This window comes from Malaclemys terrapin, chromosome 5, assembly GCF_027887155.1.
Source record: "Malaclemys terrapin pileata isolate rMalTer1 chromosome 5, rMalTer1.hap1, whole genome shotgun sequence".
NCBI classification, from domain to species: Eukaryota; Metazoa; Chordata; order Testudines; family Emydidae; genus Malaclemys; species Malaclemys terrapin.
In genome coordinates, this window is record NC_071509.1 from 85,011,105 (window position 1) to 85,032,788 (window position 21,684).

Here is a 21,684-nt window from a genome sequence, read left to right on the forward strand (position 1 = left end):
GTGGCGTGCAGATAACTGGAACTATGAATTTATATGGGTACAGTAAATTAACTTTTCAGACCTTTGGTTGTGCCAAAATATCTTTGAAACAGTTTACAATATTATGAAGAAATTTGTAAACCTTTGAAATCTTTGCCTATTTGGTGAGTAATTATCTTTTTAAAATAATTTAAACTCTTTTGTTTGGCAAAAAAATGATATCAATATTAAATGCAAAACCACATAGTTAGCATTAACGTGTTAGTGTACTTGCAATGTCATCTAACATCTTCAGAGTCTTAATTCAAAAAATGTACTGATTCCTTCTTTGTATGTGAAAAAAGAAAATCATGTGGCTCCACTGTTTTGCATTGTTCCATATTTAGCATGTAGGATCATTTAATACAGTTTGGAACATTCACCACTGCATCCTGTTTCACTTACAGGGACTACCCTTAGCTTAATCTGCTTTCTCTCTGGATGTGTGGTTGTTCTCACAAAGTGTGAATGGGCATTCTAGACCAATTGTACTTCTAAATCTGTAACAGGGAGACTTGGATTCCTATAAGAAAGGCAGTCTGTTGGTGTTTTGAGTTAGCCTGGGGTTTTTTGGAGGGGGAGGGAGGGGGAGTTAGCGGGTGGAATTCAGTTTTGTTTTTTAAAGACGCTCCTTGATTTCCCATTGTGTAGTGGTCTAAATACTAATCCTATAATGCTTTTGTTTTAAAGACAAACACAGATACAATTTAACTTTCCTTTAATCATTGACATTTTCCCTGCCCCCACCCCATATTACTATAGGTTGATATCTGTAGCCAGAGTTTTGTAGAATATGCCCTTAAAAATCCCAATTCTGCATTTTTTTAGAATGCCTGTTTAATTAACGAGTCTTTATCTGTTTGATACATTCAACTTCCATGTATATTTGTCTGACCTACTGGGAAAGAAAACATTGTGACAAGTTTTTGAAGCAAAACCTGCAGTGGAGATAATACCAGTAGTGATAAGATCAGAGTTTATATTGTTACTCCAGGATTGTTTGTACAAGGACACAGTAGTCCTACAAGCACTGAGTTAAACCCATTTTGTCAGGTGAGCCAGGTTCATGCTCAGAAAAGCTGTCTGCTTCTGTTGAATTAAAAAAAAAAAAAAAAAAAAAAAAAAGCCAGTGAAACATTTTAAGACTTTACAATCCCAGAACCTTTGCTTTTCCATAATTTGATCTGATGAGAGTATACATGAGTAAATTTGCAGGTAGAAATTAAAGACGATTTTATATAAGCATTTTATAGCGTCATTATGTGTATTCCGCTGTGATCACGACGTAAACTAGACAATTGTTTTCGAAGTGGTTTCAGTTTTACTTTATAGTTACCTTTTAAGTTGTTTTAAAATTCTTTTTATTTAAAAACAAAACCAACTCAAACTTTAAAGGCTATTTCTTTCCGGATCGTCCACAGAGAAGCGGAAGTAGTTCTTTGGAACAAGATTTTGCATCGGCCTGAAAGGGTATGAAAAGGAATTTGAAATGCTCCAAACCAGCTTCAAAATATTTCGGGACGTTAAAGCAAATAATAAAAATTAATAATAAAAAAATCTCCCAGTAAAGTTTTAGAAATGTAAACCTTCCTTAGAAAACTTGGAGCAAAACACTATAGCCGAAATTTAGGGGCAAATCAGCTATTATTCGTTTGAAAAAACAAAAACAACCCAAGTATAAAGGATCGATATGTTTGAACATAAAATTGGTTGGTTTCTTTTAAAACAGCATGTTTTCCCCTTTCCGGTGTATGCCCTGTGCGCAGTGCTGCTGTGTTGCAGTTCTATGTTATACTTAAAAACCAGAGAAAACAAATATTTGTTAGAAAAAATTTAATAGTTGCATTTAAGCTTGTTTATTATTCAGAGAAGATTTATACTTTTTTCATTTCAAAGTAAAACTGATCGTTGAATAACCCTTGTTTAATAAAGCAAATATCTATGTATTTTTACAGGACAAAATAGGAACGGATTGTGATGTTTCACCAACTAAATTAAAAACAATAAAGATATTTTAAGGATTATATTATAGAAATACTCCGCCCTAGTTCTGTCAAAACTGTGCCAAAATGCTATGTGATGGTGCATATATTCCTAAAACTTTTAGAGAGTAAGTTTCAAGTGACAGAAAGCAAAACAACCAAAGAATGAATGGGAATTATTTTTTCATTAAGTACAGTCTATTTCTATTTTAATTGAAAAGAATTGAAATAAACTTTAGAAAACTATGATGAATTTATAGATAAAGCACCAGTTCAATATTGTGATTAGTCTGCCATTTATTTTTGTTTTAATCCTTTTTTCTCTGAAAGCGGAGAAAAATCTCTCTACTTGCCTGAATTTAAGAACAATTCACAAAAAAGTCAATGTAAAGTTAAAGTAATATTTTTATTACTGTTTTCAACAATTCAATATGGGGCACAGTCTGACCTTGGCACTGAAATACATTTAACATCAGTAAAACTTTTTTTAAAGAGAATTTTTTACATATAGTTAAATAATTTTTTTCACTTGGTGACAACATTCAGGCAAACAAAAAGAATAAGAAAAGAATGACTATACGTTTATTTGAAAATGTACCTTGCGTTTTGTTTGGATGATGGAAAGTCCGATCGCTTCTTTGTGTGACTTTTAAAAAATTCACATTGGAAGAAAAAAGGGGGAAGGGGAGTCTCTTCTCGTGCAACGAGGTGATCGTTTTGGCTTTGTAAATGTCTGAGAGTTTTTAAATGCTTAACTGCAGGTGGGGTTTTAGAAGTTTGTTTCGCTGCCTCTTTTGTTGTAGCTGCTTTGTTTAAATAAAAGTTTGTAAATGGGTTTATCACTGTGTTGTTAACCCTATAGTTTGTCCAGGCTTTTGGGATTAGTGAGGATCTCCCTGGCTAGCCTCCAGGTCTGTTTGGCAGCGCTTTCCAGGGCTGAGTGCGGTTTGCCCTGAAAGAGGTCTAGGTTGGGCAGGAAGTAGTGGGGGCAGCGCCGGCACTGCAGGCAGGAGATGAGCTGCAGAAGGATCCCGTTCAGCCGGTCCCCCAGGCACGCCTCGTCCCAGTCGGTCTCCCGGGGGTGTTTCTCGCACTCGTACAGCAGCAGAGTCTTCATGTGATAGTTGTTGAGCGGCTGGCCGGGCAGCTCCAGGTGCCTGTCCCGGAGGGTCTTCAGCACCGATAGGCACTTGTTCCTGCAGCCGCCCATCAGCAACCGATTCTCGGCCTCGCCGAACTGCAGCACCCAGGCGTCGCTCTCGGCGGAGCTCTGCTTGCCGGTCAGCGAGTAGCACTCCTTAGAGAGCAGGTTGAAGCCTTCCGCCTTCACCTCGGCCACCCTGTTGGGGCCGGGCCAGGGGATGTGGGGCATGGGCCACTGCGCAGCGCTGCGCGGCCAGATCCCGGTGCACTTGAAGGCGGGCGTGATTTGCACCACGTAGCGCTCCCGGATACGGAGCTTCACCTCGCTGGTGTCCGCGATCATCTTCACCACGTCCCGGTAGCTGCACTTGTCCACGGCTTGGGCCACTAGGGTCTGGAAGCGGGAGCGGATCTTGCGGGCCGACAGGTAGCCCGAGGCGGTGATGAACTCCACCCAGAGCGACATGCTGCGCTTGCGGCCGTCGCTCAGCTTGAGCACCGCGCAGCCGGGCAGGGAGCCGTCGTCCACGAAGTTGAAGACGCCCATCTGGTTGAGGTAGAGCACCACCTCGAACTCGGTGGGCGAGATCACCTCCAGCCCCTCGTAGCGGGCATCGATCTCGCTCAGCGAGCTGATGAAGCGGGGCTCCTGCACCTCCACCTCCTTCAGCACGTCCGACACCACCTTGCACACCTCCCGGATGGTCTTGGCGATGGCCGCCTTGCGGGCCTGGCAGCGCTCCGTGTAGTATTTGTTGAGCTGGTACACCAGCTTGGCCTGGGCGGCGATCATGTTGGGGCACAGGTCCGGGCTATAGACCGGGCTCTCGCAGTACGTTGAGGGATCCAATGCTTTAGCGGTGACTGCAGCTTTGCACAGGGCACCCGCCAAGTTGCAGCCCCCCAACCCCCGCCCCACGCACGCACTCGGCCCCTCCGCCCCAAACACAAGTAAAGAAAATAGTGGGTGATGGTGGTGATTTTAAAAAAACAAAAACCATGCAACTGTCAGCCGATGGGAATGGGGCGATGGGGGTGACGGAGGGGAAATCTCTGAAGTGCAAAGTTTGATGTGCCGCCTTTTCGGTGTGCGGAGGGGGGGCGTGTTGTATGCAGCCTCTGCGCGCTGCCACCCACCCTCCCACACGCAAATAGTTCAACAGTTCATTTAAAAACTTCTCTCCGGGACTCGCAGCGGGTCTCCACAGCACAGCCGAGCAGTGGCGAAGTTGAAAACCGCACGCAATAAAAGAAGAATGCGAGAAATGCCAAGAGCGGAAGAGGGAAAACTCTCTCAGACCATGGCACCACCAGAGATGTGCATGAGTTTGGCTGCGTCTCTCGCCGACTGTCAAGGGATGTTGTTGATTTCTTTCTTCCTGCTGGAGGCGTTGACTGAACCCGGTTCTGGCTTTCTCTGTCTTCAGGCGTAGACTGCTGCCATTGGTCTGTGATCATTCATTCCTGTTCTTTAGTTTTATATATATATATATATCAATATTTTTTTGCATAGACTGTTTGAGCAGGGAGGGGTGCCCAGGATTTCTCCTCCTCCCCCTCAACCCTTGAAATTGCACGTAGAGACTATCACTTTCTGCGCCTCTCCTCCTCGGTATGCGTGTGTGTCTCTGGATTTGCGGGAGTGTTGTTTAGTTTATGAATGGTCCCAGGGCCCTGCCGAAGGGGTGGAGTTCCAGATCCTACAATCGCCTTCTGAGCTGTCAGAGGGGCAGCCAATCACCGAGGCAGGCTATGTGCATGTTGGATGCAGGGAAGCCGCTGCTACTGCATATGGGGAGGGGGGAGGGAAGAGGAGATATTAAGGAACATGCACAGAAGCGCGCGCACAAACAAACACACACCCGCCTCCCCATCAATAGAAGGATAGAGGGAAAAGAGTATGGTCTATATGAGTTACTCGGTGTTGGAGTTGGCGGGAATTAAATACTGGGGGGAAGAGTGGCATTGATTCAGAAAGGTGTGCAGTCTGTGTATGCGTCCTACAACGTCGTGTGAGAAAAAGATGCAACGAACTGCCTATGAGCTGAATAACTTTTACTTGGAAGCCTGATGGGGGGAAATTAAGTTTGCTTTTCCACCCGGTTGTTGCAAGGAGAAGTAGCAGTAATGCTGGTGTCTTTTGAGGAAGGGGCGAGGGCGACTTGTGGTACTTTGCTGCAAACATAAATCTTCCACTAACGCTGGTCTGCAGCAGTGAAAGTGAGACTGTCATTGGAACAGAATAGTACACCCTGTTTTACTACTCCTCGTCAGATTAATTTAGATAAATCTTGTGCAATAAAGCTCTGTCCCCCTTCTAAATAACAGCATTGAACTATCTGAAATTGAAGCTTACTATATTTTTGCGAAAGTTTGTATTTTGTCCAAGTCAAATATACATAAAATTATAGTTACGCAGTTATGTATATGCAGTTTATTTTATATTAGAGTACAGAAACGCCAACTAATACTAATATAATCAACGGAGAAGTAGCTAAAATAAAAATATTTCTATTATTTTAATCTTATTTTTGAAGTACAATAATTCTGTTTAATATTATGCGTTCTTTGGGTGATATTTAGGTATGTTTTCTTAACGAACTCCTACTTTATACACCCTACTTAGTACTGTGCAAATCAAGATCTCTTACGCTACTGAGCTGCAGTTTACATTGAACCTATAAATAATCAGCACGCAAATCGAGTCTTTGCCTTGAACTTTAACGTTTATGTGAGAAAGGGAGATTCTGTTTATCTCCAGACGTTTCTCAAATATTTTAAAGGTTACGTCAAAATTCGTTGCCTTATTCTTCCTATATTTCTGGAAGCCTAGATAGACTATACATATTGAACCTGGTCACTTAGGATTCTCAATTTAAAAATTCTTAAACGTTGAAGTTTTGTCCTTCTTTGGTTCTTTTGGTTTATCTGTTTCTTTGTTGGAATACAGAGACTGAGATTTAATAAATAAAATATATCATCCGTCTGTTTTTCGCGTGTATTTAAATTAGGAACATGTCTGTGAACGATAATAAACCTATTGTATAAAATATGTATAATGTGCCCTGCTCTGGTACTGGCTACAACCTCTTCTCTCGGGATAAATCATCTTTTTATTGCCCAAAAGCAGCAGGATCACACTGCTTGTGGTAGTTGTAGGCACCGTCTCCATCATCACCAATTCCACGTATTTCAGGAAGTTTTTGGGTGCGGAATCTCCGTTCTTCCATGATGGTGACTAGATAAATGGGATTCGGGCACGGAGATGCTTTTTGCTACGGGGGAGTTTACCAGGTGCTTCAATCATGTTTTTTCCCCCCCTTCTCCACCCGATCCTCCTCACACTGTACGGATTAAAGATTTCTTTGGATCTGAAACAAACCCAGTAAAGGCGTCTAGCAGTGTAACTTCCGGGAAAGAAAGAAAGGTTGGGCGGGTTATAGAAAACAAGTCATAGAACTCGGATGAAGAAATTTCTTTGGCGTTTTCAATGACTCCCGGTAGTAGTTGTGTGTTCACATATAAGAAAGTAATTCTCCACTCTGAAGCTTGGGTAGTTGACACCAAAGAGCCAAATCCACGATCTGGAGTCCGTAGTCCTGATGGAAAATGTAGTTTACTAATAAAAAATAATAAAGGACTTTACAAATCAATACATTTTTTTCTTTAACTCATCCTGACGTAAGGCATATCATGTTAATTACCTAGCAGTGAGCAATTGTTGGGCAGGGCGGGGGGTGAGGAGGAGGGAGGGAAGAGTATGAGAGGATGTCGCTTTGTTTCTCAGGTTACCCTGTGGCTTTTTTTTATTAGTGGAGTGAATTTTAGAGGACCCCACACATAGTTCGGCCGCACCCTGTGGGCTTCTGCTCCTATTCCTAATAAATGAAAGGAGTGTTAAGAAATCCATTTAACAAACAAATGTCTTTCCTAAGCAGTTTGTCGATTTCTTAGTTATCACACCGGGTTTTCCAGTAGCCGGTTCTCATGTTCCTTTTCTGCCCCATTCCGTCGCATAGCTTTGCATCCTGATTCCATAAGCTTTGGCTGCTTGGATAGGCGCCTCAGAATTTCAGCTCTGACCTCTTGCAGGGATTTTGTAGCCCAGAAATTAATGGTTCATGTGTCGAGTGTACGGGAGAAGTGACAATGCCATCAGGTCGCCCCGGGGTTGCGGGAGGGAAAGGCACTTCTAGATTTTAAGGTTAAAAGAAGCCAGCGATTTCCCCCGTCTCCCCTTACTTTTTAAGGTGACTGATGATAAAAGGTTACTAGTGTTTTGATTTAAAAACAATTCATTACCAATTTCCCTGTCTGGGGTCGAAGCTCTAGTAAATAATAAATCAGTTAAACAAAAGCCGACTTTAATTTATTGCCCTAGCACTAATTAGAAACATCATTTGAGCAATAAACTTAAACACTTCCAGCAAATAATGCACGTGAAATCCCTTTCTCCTGTGTCTTTGCGTTTGCGGCCGCATTGCATTAAGAGCAGCTTTATCTGTGGCGGAATTTGCTCTTCCCGGGAATGAATAATTGAAGGGGGAAACAGTATCCGAGGAGGCTGTAATTGAAGAGCCCTTGTCACCTCTGCTTTTATGTATGTTAGTATAGAAGTCCATCAGCAGCTCCTTGATGATGTATAAAACGAAGTGGCAGCCCCTTGAAGAGCAGAAGATACTGTATTCTATTAAAAGGACCGAGTGTATGTGCCTGAGAGAGAAACTCTCAAGGCTAAAAGCCACTTGAAGTCTTCAGACGGATTGATCTGTATTCTCTCGTTATAATCCGTCTCATCATACTTGAGTTAATGAGGCAGGGGAGGGGGTGATCTGATGGTCCTTGACAAATTCATTAGGGAGGCTGCGGGACATTTTATTTGACTGTTAAACATCGTGTTTGTTTGGTTTAGGCAGTGCCAACATCAGCATGCTGCTGCCTGGAGCAATAGTGTTTGGCTAGCAGGAGCTTCTGTGAGGGATATTGGAAAGGGGACTTTGTTTGGGGAACGTATGCTCTTTTCTTTGCTCTCCCTCCCTGTAGACATGTAAATGGTATATACAGTTTTAACATATCTAATAACCATGACAATGTTATAATGTGCTTAAACTTAAAAACAAACAAAACCTTTGTGTATTTAAATATATTTGTCTAAACGTATTGTGTGGGAGGATATGCATTATTTACAAATGTGAAGTTGTTTTTTATAGAGCAGAAGAAACCGCGAGATCATTCTTACAGTAGAGAAAAATAACTAGAACGTAGAACTGGTAACCCATCCAATTTTTTATTGGATTATGATTTAATGTGCTTATTTTTGTTTGACTAGTCAGTTTATTAAAATAGCATAGCTTACATATTTCAAAAGGCTTTCTAGTTCTAAACAATTTATTTACAAGTTTACTTAATACAAAACTAATGGAGTGTTTAATTTTAAGTGAAGACATTGACATGGGATTATGAAACTGTTTCTGACGTAAAAAACAAAAAGAGGCAGAAACAGGTGGTCACGAGAGGGATGATAAGTATGTGTTTTGTGTGTGGAGTGTGAAACACACACACACACACACACACACACACACACACACACACACACACACACACACACACCCCATTCTAGACCAACTGGCATTTCACTAGGTGATGCACTGTGAATATATTCCAGTTCTTTAATAGGTAATGGCTTTGGATTTCCTGTCCATCCTTTGGTATAAAGAAACCAGTTTTGAGGCAAATACAATAATTGACTTGCTCGTAGAACTTAATTTTCTGATCATTTTATATTTTGCTGAAGATCTGGCTCCAAACATTCTCTGATTAAAGTGCTTTGCAGAAGAACTCTGTGCTTCCATTTATAGAAGAACAGTATGGGAAAGGAACTAATGCCCTTTGCCTGTCATTTCCATACATTCCTGCACTGCTGATGGAGCCTGAACTGCTGCAGGGAATGTATGGATTTAAAAACAAATGATTCAGTAGTGCATATTGTGTTTCTCAACAGCAAAATCAAGCTAATAGTTATAGTAAATACTTCTGTGGGTCTGACAGTTATAATCCTGTTTACATTCTAGAGAATACAGTGTGCATCTCCCTTTTACAATTGTGGATTGGTTTCATTATCTGCTGATCTTTTGTAAGGACGTGTTTACTAAGTTAACTGTAATGCACTCTTTATGTGGAAGAACAAAAGATGTTTAATTACTGCAGATATCATGTATGCACCTCATCAACCTTTAATGAACATATGTAAATCTTGTTTTGTAAACAGACTGGAAGATATGCTTGTTAAATAATGTATAAATGTCTATAAAACCTTAATTAGGTTACACTTGTGGATGGTGTGACTTCCAAATATTTTTAAAGTAACTTTTTTGAATATATGTTCTTAGCTGTCAAATCTTAAAATGTAAACAGGATGCTTTACATAATCTGGTGTTCATCAAATAATCATACATTGAGTCATACCGCTAATAATTCCCAATAACTTCTGCCTACTTTAAATGTAGCTTATTATTTCTGATGAGTAGCAGTGATGTTTTTGTTTTTTTTTTAAGCTTTAAAAGATTGCTTTGGCTACTAGGTTCTTTTTTGGTTTAAACTTTGGTTTAGCTGGCTATCAGGTAAAATCAAAAGTTTGGTTGCCAGAAGTCAAACAAATTATGCTATAGAATAACATTTCTAATACTTTGATAACATTTTATTATTGTTAGAACATCCTGTGGGCCTTACTTTCTTTGGATGTGTGGGTGTGGTGCGCACACGTATCTGATTGGATTAACCATATTTAGAGTTTTGGCTGTTTTTTTCTTAAAATAACTGATTAATCATAATGTCCACTTATGTATAGAAGTATGAGAGTATGGATAATGCCAAGATTTTGTCAACTTGAACTAGAATTGTATGTAATTTAAAATTAGTTATAAAAAGATTGCTGAAGTACATGGTGTATAGAAATATTCTAGGTCACAGTTCTTAAAATGCCATTAAATGAAAATGAATCCTTTAAAAAAAATTCAACATGGAAGTAACTTGTGGGTTTTCTGAGTAAAATGGGTATGGCACAAGTAGAATGTTGTTTCAACTAGAGTGTATCCTGACTTAGCTTTCCTCATTATCAATTTGTGTATGATGATGATTGCATCCATTATCTTCGATGCATACAGAAATGTACATATGTATGTGCAGATGCTCACACCCACAGACAGTAGCCCAGCTTGGTTTATGGTAGGACATTGATTTATTTCTATGATCAGAACCTTCATGTAGCTGGCTGAGATGCAGCATTCTTTACTTCTGAATCAACCTAGAATTCTGAATCTAAAGCTTTAAATATTTGTCAGCTTCAATTTCCAGATCCTTTTAAAGTAAAAGCTTCTAATTTATGTACATATGTTGAACATTTTGAAAATATTGGGTCAATTAATACAAATAGCATGAAGTACTTCCCTCCCAAACTACTACATAGACTAAAGCTATTCTTGTGATTAAAATAATTAAATAATTTTCCATAATGTAGTTTATATGAGACAGAGTTAGGGGGCACAATTCTTCCCTGTAATACTATTGCCCATTTGTGTTGTGTGCTTAAAATGTACTGTTTTTCACTATTCAACAAGCTATTTTTAAGACCTTGTAAATCAGCATACAATATAGAAGATATATAACTTTGACTAAAAATTCTATTTCTTTATAAGCTTCTGGCTTGAGCAGTCTAACAACTAGAATACTACGAAAGCAAAACAAAACAACCCTGTTCAGATATTATATGGTTTAAATGTTAAAAAGCGAAAAGTTAATTTAGTTTTTGCTTATTTTACCTCAAAATATTGACTTCCCAGCCCTCCCAAAGAATTATTTTCATATAAAATGTTGCTGTTTATAAAATCATCACATCGTTTTTGTTTCATGCTATTTCTAATGAGAGCATTAAGTTGTAGCACTTCCTGTTGAGATACATATTTTGTTTCAAAAGAACTGGAGTATGATAATACAGAGAATGCTCTCTTTATAACTTTATGAATGAGATAAAATTGATATGCAGAGTGTTATGTGCCATTTCTTATAGCGGGGGAAGGGGAAACTATATTGGCTCAAATAATGTATAAAAGCCATCTGCATAGCCTAATTGAAATAATATTTGGTGATCTAAAGGATGGAAACTTTTCCTTTTCTTTAACCATCTGAAGTAAAACTAGGATGTAAAACAGCTGTCTTGGCCTATGGATATCAAGGTTCTGCCCGTCTGTTTCTTTTCTGCATTTTTCACTTCTATCTTCCTTTATTATCTTTGGATCCTAAGGAGCCTTTCTAATTTTCTAACTGGTTTTGTCTGCAGCACAGGGCTGGGATGGTGGGTTTAAATCGACTCTGGATAGAGTGAAAAATCTTTGATCTATGGCTATGACTGCTTTCAAATGATTTGCTTGCTGGGACTGGACACTGTCCATGCCCTTTCACTTCACTATCAGATAGGCACACAAAAAGGACTTGACATGCTACCAGATGCATAGTTAATCATCACATTAAGTCTCTAAAGGGATCCATCCAGACACAATTAGGTTTACCATTTTTAACCAGTGTTTGCTCTGTAGTTCGTTTGGAATGCAGTATTAATTGTAACTGTTTGTTTAACTGTATTTAACAGAACTGTGTACATAGTTACAAAGATCAGTGCTTTCTTTGCTTTATTATGTATTAGAACCATTGAGAATATTAAGCTTTAAAAATATTCATGCATTAAAATTATGTAATTGTTTGGAGGTTATGGACTTAATGAAACATATATTCAGCTGTTTTCCTTTTTATTATAAATTAACCTCAATAAAGCTCATATGATATAACCTACATTTGTTGACTGACCTGTATTAAGATGATCAGAAGAAAATTTACAAAAGTATTTGACTGTTACCAGCTAGCTCTTAACTTCAGAAAGCCAAACAGTCAGCAGGATTTGTAACATTTATTTAAATAAGGAATTATTTCAACTTGTGGTGTTGAATCTTTTATTGGGGGAGAAAAAGGGTGGTGCAGAAGTTACAGGGATTAGAAGCAGCAAGTACGTTATTTCTTGCAATCTTAATGTAGATCTTGGAGATTCAGTTTCGTTTTTACGTTAAAAGGTGTTAGTCATAGCTATTCAGCAGAGTGCATCTTTAAGTTTTAGAATACACAGGAGTTAAATAAAAGTAGCTTGCAGAACTGACTCATCCTTTTGTTGTATGAAGAAGTTCCATTGTTCCACTTCCATAAGTGGACCCTAACATAAATATATGGCCTTCCTGTGGCCTCTTGGTGTTTATATAAAGATGGGTAGTTTCAATGGAAGGAATAAACTGAGAATGAACACACCGTGGCCACCAAATTTTTTTTTTTTTTTTTTTGAAAACTGATAGTCAGTAATCAGGGAACACCTAAGAGAAAATGTTTACAAATATTCTCATTTGCTTTTAATCAATTGTTTTAGCAGGCATTCAGGTATTAACATTTTTCTAATTTACATACAAGCAATTATTAAAGACACTTAATGTAACTTTACTGGAAATAGTTCAGATCGTCATTTCAGATCTAAGATTACATAATTTTTATTTCTCTGCTTCATATTTAATATTCTTTGGAGGAAAAGAGGATGTATTGAAATTTAAACTCTATCCTGTGTTAGTCACATTGGTATGCAAATACCCCTCTACCCCTCTATAATGCGACCCGATATAACATTAATTTGGATATAATGCGGTAAAGCAGCGCTCCTCGGGGATGGGGCTGCGCACTCGGGTGGATCAAAGCAAGTTCGATATAATGCAGTTTTACCTATACCGGTAAGATTTTTTGGCTCCCGAGGACAGCGTTATATTGAGGTAGAGGTGTACCACTAATGATGGACTTCCAACATATGAGTAAAAATTACTCAACCATGACCGTTAAAGAGCTCTTTGGGGATTTTTAAATTATATATGCATATATACTTACGTGTGTAAGTAAAATGTATAGGTGCATATACATATATAATTAAGAAAAACAAAAACCTAAAGGTTTTTAACTGTTGTGGTTGCATAACTTACTTATGTCATTTATGTGGAAGTTCATCATTAGTGGCATTTGAGTATCAATGTGACTATCCAGGGAATTGTTTATATGCACTTGGTGGGTTTCCAAAGTGCTAACTTGAAAGAAAGTGGGACTTGAACTGCATGGTCATTTGTGAATTTATGTTTTATCTCACTTCACTTGAAAATTTATGAGGAGGGTGACTTAGGGGTGCTTGAGTTGTGTGTTCCAGGGCTTGCCCCTACTGATAACACCCTTGTTGGCGTGAAAGTGCAATGCAAATTATGACAGTTACAACCTTCTGTTTTGTTTAACCTGTCAGTGGATTTCCTGGCTCAGTGCTGAGGGCAATGGTGTGTTCAGCTAGTCCATATTCACCTAAACTTAAAAGGTCAGGTTTCTACAGGCAAGCCTAGTCAAAGCCTAATTGATGAGGAGGGCAGGGAGACAGAATTTACTGTTCTGTTGGCTAGTTTCATATCGTTAGGTTGTCCTGAAAGCATCAGGCAGTCACAGCCCCTTTCATGTAAGTGCTGACCCTAGACAGGAGCTGACAATCAAAGGAGGCAGCCACAGGAACCAGTGCAAGTAGGCTATTGATTTTTCAGTTAGGTCTAAGTAGTTTGTAGTATGGGTAATGGGTGACAGAGGCAGGTATGTCATTATCAATGAGCTCCAGAACAGTAGCGACAACCCTCCCTCATATTTCCTTCAGCACTGACAGTATGCATCCAGAGGTGGTCAATAAATCGCTCAACCTTTTACTGACAAGTGACTTGGAGGTGGGAGTCAAAGAACTAAACTTCTGTACTTGAACTTGATATGGATGCTGGGAAAAGATCTCAACATTTGCACCTATGGCTTGTTAGACTAAGCTCTGTGGAGAACACACAGGACAAAACTGGTGGCAAATTTATAGCCTTTCCTGTGTGTGTGTATGGGAGGGGGAATCAAACAGCATTATTTTATGCTTTATAAATTTTCAAAGTTTTTCTTTAAATCAGAAGAATAGCTTAAAAGGGTCAGCGCTTACATAAACACAGTCTGCAAGGACAGTTAGGTTAGGTTACCATGGTATGGTTTTGTTTTTACTTTAGCTTTGCTCTGCATTTAATCAAGGTATACTGCCATAGCAGTACAGCAATCATAGATTGCCATTCACAATCCACTTTTAATTCCTAGTTTCCTTTTCTTACATTTCATATGTGGAGACTATTTAAAGATATCTAAACTTACTTGTAAATCTGAACAGCTAGCAGTAACAACACTTTCTGTTCTGAGCAGCATTGCTGTTCTGGTTCATTATTGTAGTATACTACACAAACAGGAGGGAAGGTTTTACTGTTTGAATTTTGATGGTTGTAGTTTCTGAATTTACTAGAAATGGAAGTGAATTTAGGTTTACACTTAATTAAGATAGAGTAAATGTATTCTGAAAGACATTTGGATAACTGTATATTTGTAATAAAAGGTTTATTTTTTAATGTTTGTAGAAGAAAATCAGATAACCCTTAGATGAAATTGAACATCTTAATCTAATCCTAGTATGTAATTCTCTAATATTGTTGCTTTACTTGAGGGATGTAAATTATCCTGCTTGCTTTCAGAAGTTGGAATTCAGTCAGGTTGTATGCTGTGCACAGATGTTAACAAAATAGCATATGCTTATAATTAAAAAAATCTTTAAACAAACTGAAATAAAACAGAAGAGTAAATGTTTTGAAAATCTTATTTACCATAGCAATGAGTTATTTTATCTTATTCAACAATGTTTGTAATGTTACACAAAGCAGAAGTCTGAGACTATGTATATTGAATAGCTGCTGAGTATCAAATATGAAACTTTTTCATTTGTCTGCAGCTGCTAAAATTATTTTCTTTGGCTTTTAACTACAAAAAGCAATGTTGACATAGATTGAAGAAATGAAGGTAGAAATTTTCAGAGTTATGAAATGTTCTTTTAAAAAAAATGAGTAGAAACTGCAAATTTTTGTAAATACATATTTGTGACTACTAGTGTTGCCTGACAAAGCTTTGGAAGATGCAAAATGTTCACCATCTTCAATGGGGGAAATTTCTTCAGTTAGTTGGAATTACTCAAGGAGAAGATACATGTGGTGTTTGAGGTCTGATTCAAGTATTGCATATGTATTTTTCCTTTTGTCAGCAACTAGTCATTCACTATATCGTTGTAGTTTTCGTCTGTTAAACTAGGTGAAAAGTACAGCTGAATAATATGATTTTTTTAAAATCTTTTGTTATGAACAGGTACAGCATCTTTTGCTGCATTTGCAGTGTCTTGCTGGCATGCTATGTAATTGCAGAAATGTAAAAAAGAGCTGCAGAAAGGCAACAAATTAAATTTTCATGAAAGAAAACTCTAATCAGCAGTGACAGTGTAAGAGAAAGATGATTGCCATTTGGTCATTGTGTAGAGACACTTAGATTTGGTGTCAGTGCTCCTGTTAATGATGACTAATGTCTTTCTTGGAGCCAACGCATGCTCAGACATACTGCTACAGTCGAGAGAAGGATCTGAGGGATAGGCACTAGTAAGTTAAAAGGTTGTGCATCCTAAAACAAAGGCTGTCAAACTGAATTACCCAAGTCTTCTGGTAGAAAAGAGAGAGAGATTTCCTAATGCCATATAACCACAGTTTTTAAAACTGTTCTAGTTCCACTGTTGAAAAAAGGTATTCTGGGAAAATAAAAATAAAAACTCTGTTTACGTAAATGCTCTCTAGTCAACTGCTTTAATTAAAATATATAGATAATGCTGACATATAAGTACACTAATCAGAAGTAAAATGCAGTAAAAAGTCATGTTTTGTTTCTCATGTGAATAAACTAAATATAAATATAAAAACGAGGTAAAGCTGCAGCAATTTGCTTTCAAATCATCATGCTACATTCTGAATAAGTCCCTCATAATCAAATGCAGAATGTCTCAAAAGACCTTTGCAAATTTTGAGGCTTTGGCTGTTAAATATATTGGCGAAAAAGAGGTGGCATGTGTCATTTTTTTTAAGCTTTTCCCAGAGTGAGACCTTTCAGAAGGGCATTTGCAATGCTTGTCATATTTTTTCATATACATCTTATTGGCATGACAAGTCTAGAGGACCATAAGAACACAGATGTCATTGCATTCAGACAACACTAATTACTCTGGGATTTTTGCAGCTTCAGTGCTTGCATGTAACCGTTGATTATGACTGTTTATGTGGTCTATCATGGGTACACATTGCACACTCAAATGGTGCCACTGGCCTTTTTGTTTCCTATTGTCACACAATAGGTTATGAAAAACAGTAGCAAAAAATCCGTGTGTGTCATTTTCCCTTCAGTGTTACACATTTAATGTATGTTTTGGCAAAATATCCTTTGTATTTCTATGCATTCTGCTCTTTTGTTTGATAAAATCTACTGGTATCTGTTTTCCAACCGTTTTGTAGCACTTGGGCTTCCAGTTTTCACAAGGTTCCTTTATATACTACAGTTTACATTTTGTAGTAGTCTTTCGTTTGAAATTTGAAACTCTTAGGATCACTAATTGCCCTAGTTACCTTGAAAAATTACCTATGTCTAAGCTTCAAATGGAACTGATAGATTTTTGCGAACTAGTGTCACAGTTCAGATTGCTTTATAAAACATACTGTTAATACTTTGCATTGCTAAGGAAAATGTAACAATCTTTTCAGAACTTCTTGTTCAGTTACAATTAAAGGTGCATGATTCTAACACAAAGTTCAAATGATTACGCCAGGGCTTTAATTTTGTTTGAGTTTATGTACATATTTTGTAAGAAACACAATGTATGTTAATCACAGATTGGAAAATAAAAGCTCTGTTAATGTAACTTCACATGCTGATGAAGCAGAAATAGAAGCAGCTTTATCAAAGATGTATGATGAGATAAAACTGCAGTCTCTGCTGTACAGTTATAGTAATTATGACTAATGAACCGTCCAGTCTGGATGAAATGGCATGCCCACAGGGACTGTGTCCAATCAGTTGTGACTTATGCAAGCTGAACAAAACATTGATGGTGTTCCAGATTCAATATTATAACAGGAAGTGTACTCTTTGTTTGTAACATCAGTTTTGTCAGGTTATTTTCATGCAATTTAGGAATAACCAGTGTTAGTAAATAATAGTGTCGAGAATTAGGGTTTTTTTAAATGTACATATGGAGTTGCATTTCTTATTGAAGTATATGAAATTGTGTAAAATGTATTATTGGCAAATGCTTCTGGTGGTCTATCACATAAGCTTGCTCATCTGTCATAGAATACACATTATCTTATAAAACCTTTAATATAGTGAAAGCCAAAACAAAACATAAATAAATAAATAAATAAACCTTATCAATCATATCAAATATCCAGTTAAACATGCTGCAGCAATTTATATTTTAACACATTTCCATGAAACCTGGTAGTATGCCACCTCTTGGTTTCATTTTGAAACAACCTGACATTTTGCACATGTAAGAAGACAGGTACTTTATAGCATTAGCACATGTAGAAGAATTTCTTACAGCAGAGGGATTGTTAGATAATTTAGATGTCTGAGTGTGGTGCTGAGTAAAGTGGGAATGAAATGGTATTTGACAATTGATAGGCTTAGCATAGCAATATTTAAACTTTTAATATATTTAAAACTGCACATTTTTATAAGAGAGACAAGCTGCATAGTTTTTACCTTTCTGAGAAATCATTATCTAGACATGGAGATTCATGCTGTTGGTAAATATTAAAAACTGAAGGTGAAATACAGATTGTGTTGAAACTTTCTTGAATCAGTTATGGAGAAATGAAACAGTACAAGAAATGCTACCCTAAAAATAAGCTTGTAATAAGTCATTTAGGCCCAAATCATACAAACTCTTGTGCATTTGTAAATTTGCTCATGTAAATAAAGTTACATGTGCAAATGTTTGCAGGATTGGGGCTAAAGTTTGTAATAAGTTAGCTATACTAATTTAATATCTCTTATGCACTCTTAAATCATTGAATGTGTAAAAGTTATTTAAAAAACCCCCAAGAAACTTTGAATCTTAGTGCATTACAAATAAAAACAAAGAAGAGTTTAAAGTATTTGCTGGAAAGTTAAATGTAACAATTTGATAAGAGTTTTTGGACTGAAATGCTGTTTAAATTTAGGGCAAGCATTTTTGTATTGAGGAAATGCTGTGGTTCCTTAGTATATTGTGATGTTCCAGACAAAGCTGAAATCATTACAGTGCTCTAGAAGAAGCAAAGTGGATAGACTTCAAAACTGAACTTACTACGTATTTGTTTTTCTTCGGTTATATACCTAATTGAAAGTTGTGTACTGCCTTTGATATGTCAACCTGTGCCTTCCCCAAAATTAATATTACATACACTTTTTCAAAAGCAATGCTGTTTTGACTAATGTTTCATAGTAAGATTTTAAAAGCTACCCCTGTTTTTTCCTGTGTGTGTGTGTGTGTGTGTGTGTGTATATATATATATATATTTATTTTTATTTTTTATGGAAGTGAGCAAATCATAGACTAACTCCTCCATTTTTTGCGCATCACATTGGTTCTAAACAGGCCTTCAAGTGCTGTTGGGTACAAGATTGGTTTCAAATAGCTCTTAAATCAAGAATTTCTCTGTAGTTAATCCAACTTCTTTAAGACATCTTGATTCATCAATAAACTGTCATTTGGAAAGCTTAGTATGGAAATCCTCAAAACTGTACAATTATTAGTTTAAATTAGTTCTATTGTTAGTATACAGAAGTCCCATTCAGGATTAAAGCTCCTTTGTGCTAACTCCTATGAAAACATATAAAACATGGTTTCTGTCTAAGATCTTAAAATATTCCATTTTTGGTTTGTGGCTTGGAATATGAGACGTTAGTACGGGAGACTTCACTGTTAAAATTCATTGTAGACTGCTTCCCTTGATAGACTGCAGTACCTCAGCTCCAGATACATAAATACCCATTTAATGATAGCCTCTAGAAAGAATAAGATGAATATAGTAATTTATTTTAATAATTTCATAGTCAGTGTTTCAGACCTATTAGAGTTTATGGCTTCAGTCTGTTTCTTTTCTTTTTCCTTTTCCCTCCTGTCTTACACTAACATAGGATGAAATCTTGACCCCTTGAAATCAATGGGACTTTTGCCATTGACTTCATTAAGACCATGTTTGTATAGGAGTTAGGATGAAATTCAATAAGGACAAATACAAAGTACTCCACTTAGGAAGGAAATATCAGTTGCACACATACAAAATGGGAAATGACTGACTAAAAAGGAGTACCACAGAAAGTTATCTGGGGGTCATAGTGGACCACAAGCTAAATATGCATCAACAGTGTAACACTGTTGCCAAAAAAGCAAACATCATTCTGGGATGTATTAGCAGGAGAGTTGTAAGCAAGACATGAAAAGTATTCTTCCTCTCTACTCCTTGCTGATTAGGCCCAACTGGAGTATTGAATCCAGTTCTGGGTGCCACATTTCAGGAAAGATGTGGACAAATTGGAGAAAGTCCACAGAAGAGCAACAAAAATGAGTAAAGGTCTAGAAAATGTGACCTGAAAAAATTGGGTTTGTTTAGTCTGGAAAAGAGAAGACTGAGAGGGGACATAAGTTTTCAAGTACATAAAAGGTTGTTACAAGGAGGAGGGAGAAGAATTATTGTTCTTAACCTCTGAGGATAGGACAAGAAGCAATGGGCTTAAATTGCAACAAGGGAGGTTTAGGCTGGACATTAGGAAAAATTTCCTAACTATCAGGATGGTTAAGCACTGGAATAAAATGCCTAGGGAGGTTGTGGAATCTCCATCATTGGAGATTTTTAAGGGCAGGTTAGACAAACACCTGTCAGGGATGGTCTAGATAATACCTAGTCTTGACATGAGTGCAGGGGACTGTACTAGATGACCTCTCAAGGTCCCTTCCAGTCCTACAATTCTATGATTTCACCCATAATGAATTATTTGAATAGCACACAGTTAAGAATTAATAGACTGGAATGTGTTATGTATATTATATTACTCTACCAATATAGGAGGCTGTATTAATAATCATAATCAAATTATTTTAGCTTTTTATTTGGGTAGTCTCTAGTGGTCAACTAGGACAAGGCCCCATTTATGGTAGGTGCTATATAAATATACAGAAAATGAGTCCTTCCTCCAGAGAGTTTATCATCTAAAAGTATTGTATTTGGGAAATATTTTTAAGAATTTTGCATCTGCCTGATTCTGTGCTTATTATGTATGTCAAGATGAAGATTATAACTTTTACATTGTTTTTCAAAGCACTCAGCATTGGCCTGACTCTGTTCCTAGTGAAGTCAATAGTATAGCTCCCATTAACTCCAGGCCAGTATAGAACACTTTTTAAAAAATCCCTAACTTTAAAGTACAGTTCTAGTGTCTACAGTGATTTTGTTAAAATGTCAATTGTGGAGTTCCATGTTGCACTTTCATTTCTTCCAGATCAAATACGTTCAATTTTGCAAGGCAAACATTTTTTATTCCCAATTGCCTGACCTAGAAATTCCACTTGGTATCTGGAAGTCAATCTGTGTTGTTTTTTCCTTACATCACAGCACCACTAAGAGAGACTTTTCAGGCCCAATTGTGTCCTAGGTTAAACCTGGACAGTCCCATTGTCTTCAGATTATGTCCTCAGTTACACCTGTAATACCCTTATCCCTTTAGTGGTTAGTACACAAGGCTGGATTTAGGGACAGGCGACTGCCTGTGGTGCTGGGCTTGGGGGGCACTAGGCTTTCAGATTTACAGATTTTAGCATGCAAATTTATATCACAGGGATAAATCATGCATGCAAATCCTGCATCTAAGTCGTGAAATGGGCTACAAATAAAAAATAAGGTATTAAAATGTTCAACAAATGGAGGGGGGAGAAGGAGCGCTGAAGGCACTCCTCGCCTGGGTCGCCATTTGATCTCGGGATGGCTCTGTAGGACAGGTGTAACCAATTGTCCCAGTGGTTGAAATTTAGTAAACACATCCTTGTGAATAAACAGAATTATATCTTTTATCTGTATTGTCTTAGCAGAAATAAAAAGTAGCAAATTCTTACTCTCGTTACTATGGTGAGCAGATCTGATTCTTAATACACCCAGGAAGAAATCACTTTTTACATTTTACAGTCACTTTTTAGAGTGGAGCTGGATTTTCTGTCATAATCCTTTCTCTGATTGTCCTAGTGTGTCCTCATCTTTCTTTTGACTTTTAGACTGTAAATTCATAGGGACCCAGATTGTTTTCATTTTGTTCCCTATACCCAGTGTTGGTACATAAAAAGTAAAATACCACAGGGACTAGCAACTATTCAATAGGTGTGTAATAAATGAAACAAAAGCAGGGAGTGCCGAAAAACGGGAGTTTAACTTTTTATGTCAGAATGTTGAAAATTAAGCAATTTGTACATTACATATATATATAAACTTTTTGCATTTGTTTCTGAGTGGGAGACTTCTATTTA

At 37.5% G+C, this 21,684-nt stretch overlaps 2 protein-coding genes across 5 annotated transcripts in view; one reads left to right on the forward strand and one right to left on the reverse strand.

Moving 5' to 3' along the window:
- LRBA (LPS responsive beige-like anchor protein) overlaps positions 1-21,684 on the forward strand; it is a 571,438-nt gene that overhangs the window by 322,162 nt on the left and 227,592 nt on the right. The window lies entirely within an intron of this gene.
- Positions 1,162-5,002, reverse strand: MAB21L2 (mab-21 like 2). The gene has a single exon (XM_054029333.1). It carries the CDS (start codon positions 3,934-3,936, stop codon positions 2,857-2,859), a length of 1,080 nt encoding a protein of 359 aa, XP_053885308.1. The 5' UTR covers positions 3,937-5,002; the 3' UTR covers positions 1,162-2,856.

Coding starts and splice junctions, on each gene's coding strand:
- MAB21L2 (XM_054029333.1), bottom strand. CDS start 3,936: ATGATCGCCGCCCAGGCCAAGCTGGTGTACCAGCTCAACAAATACTAC.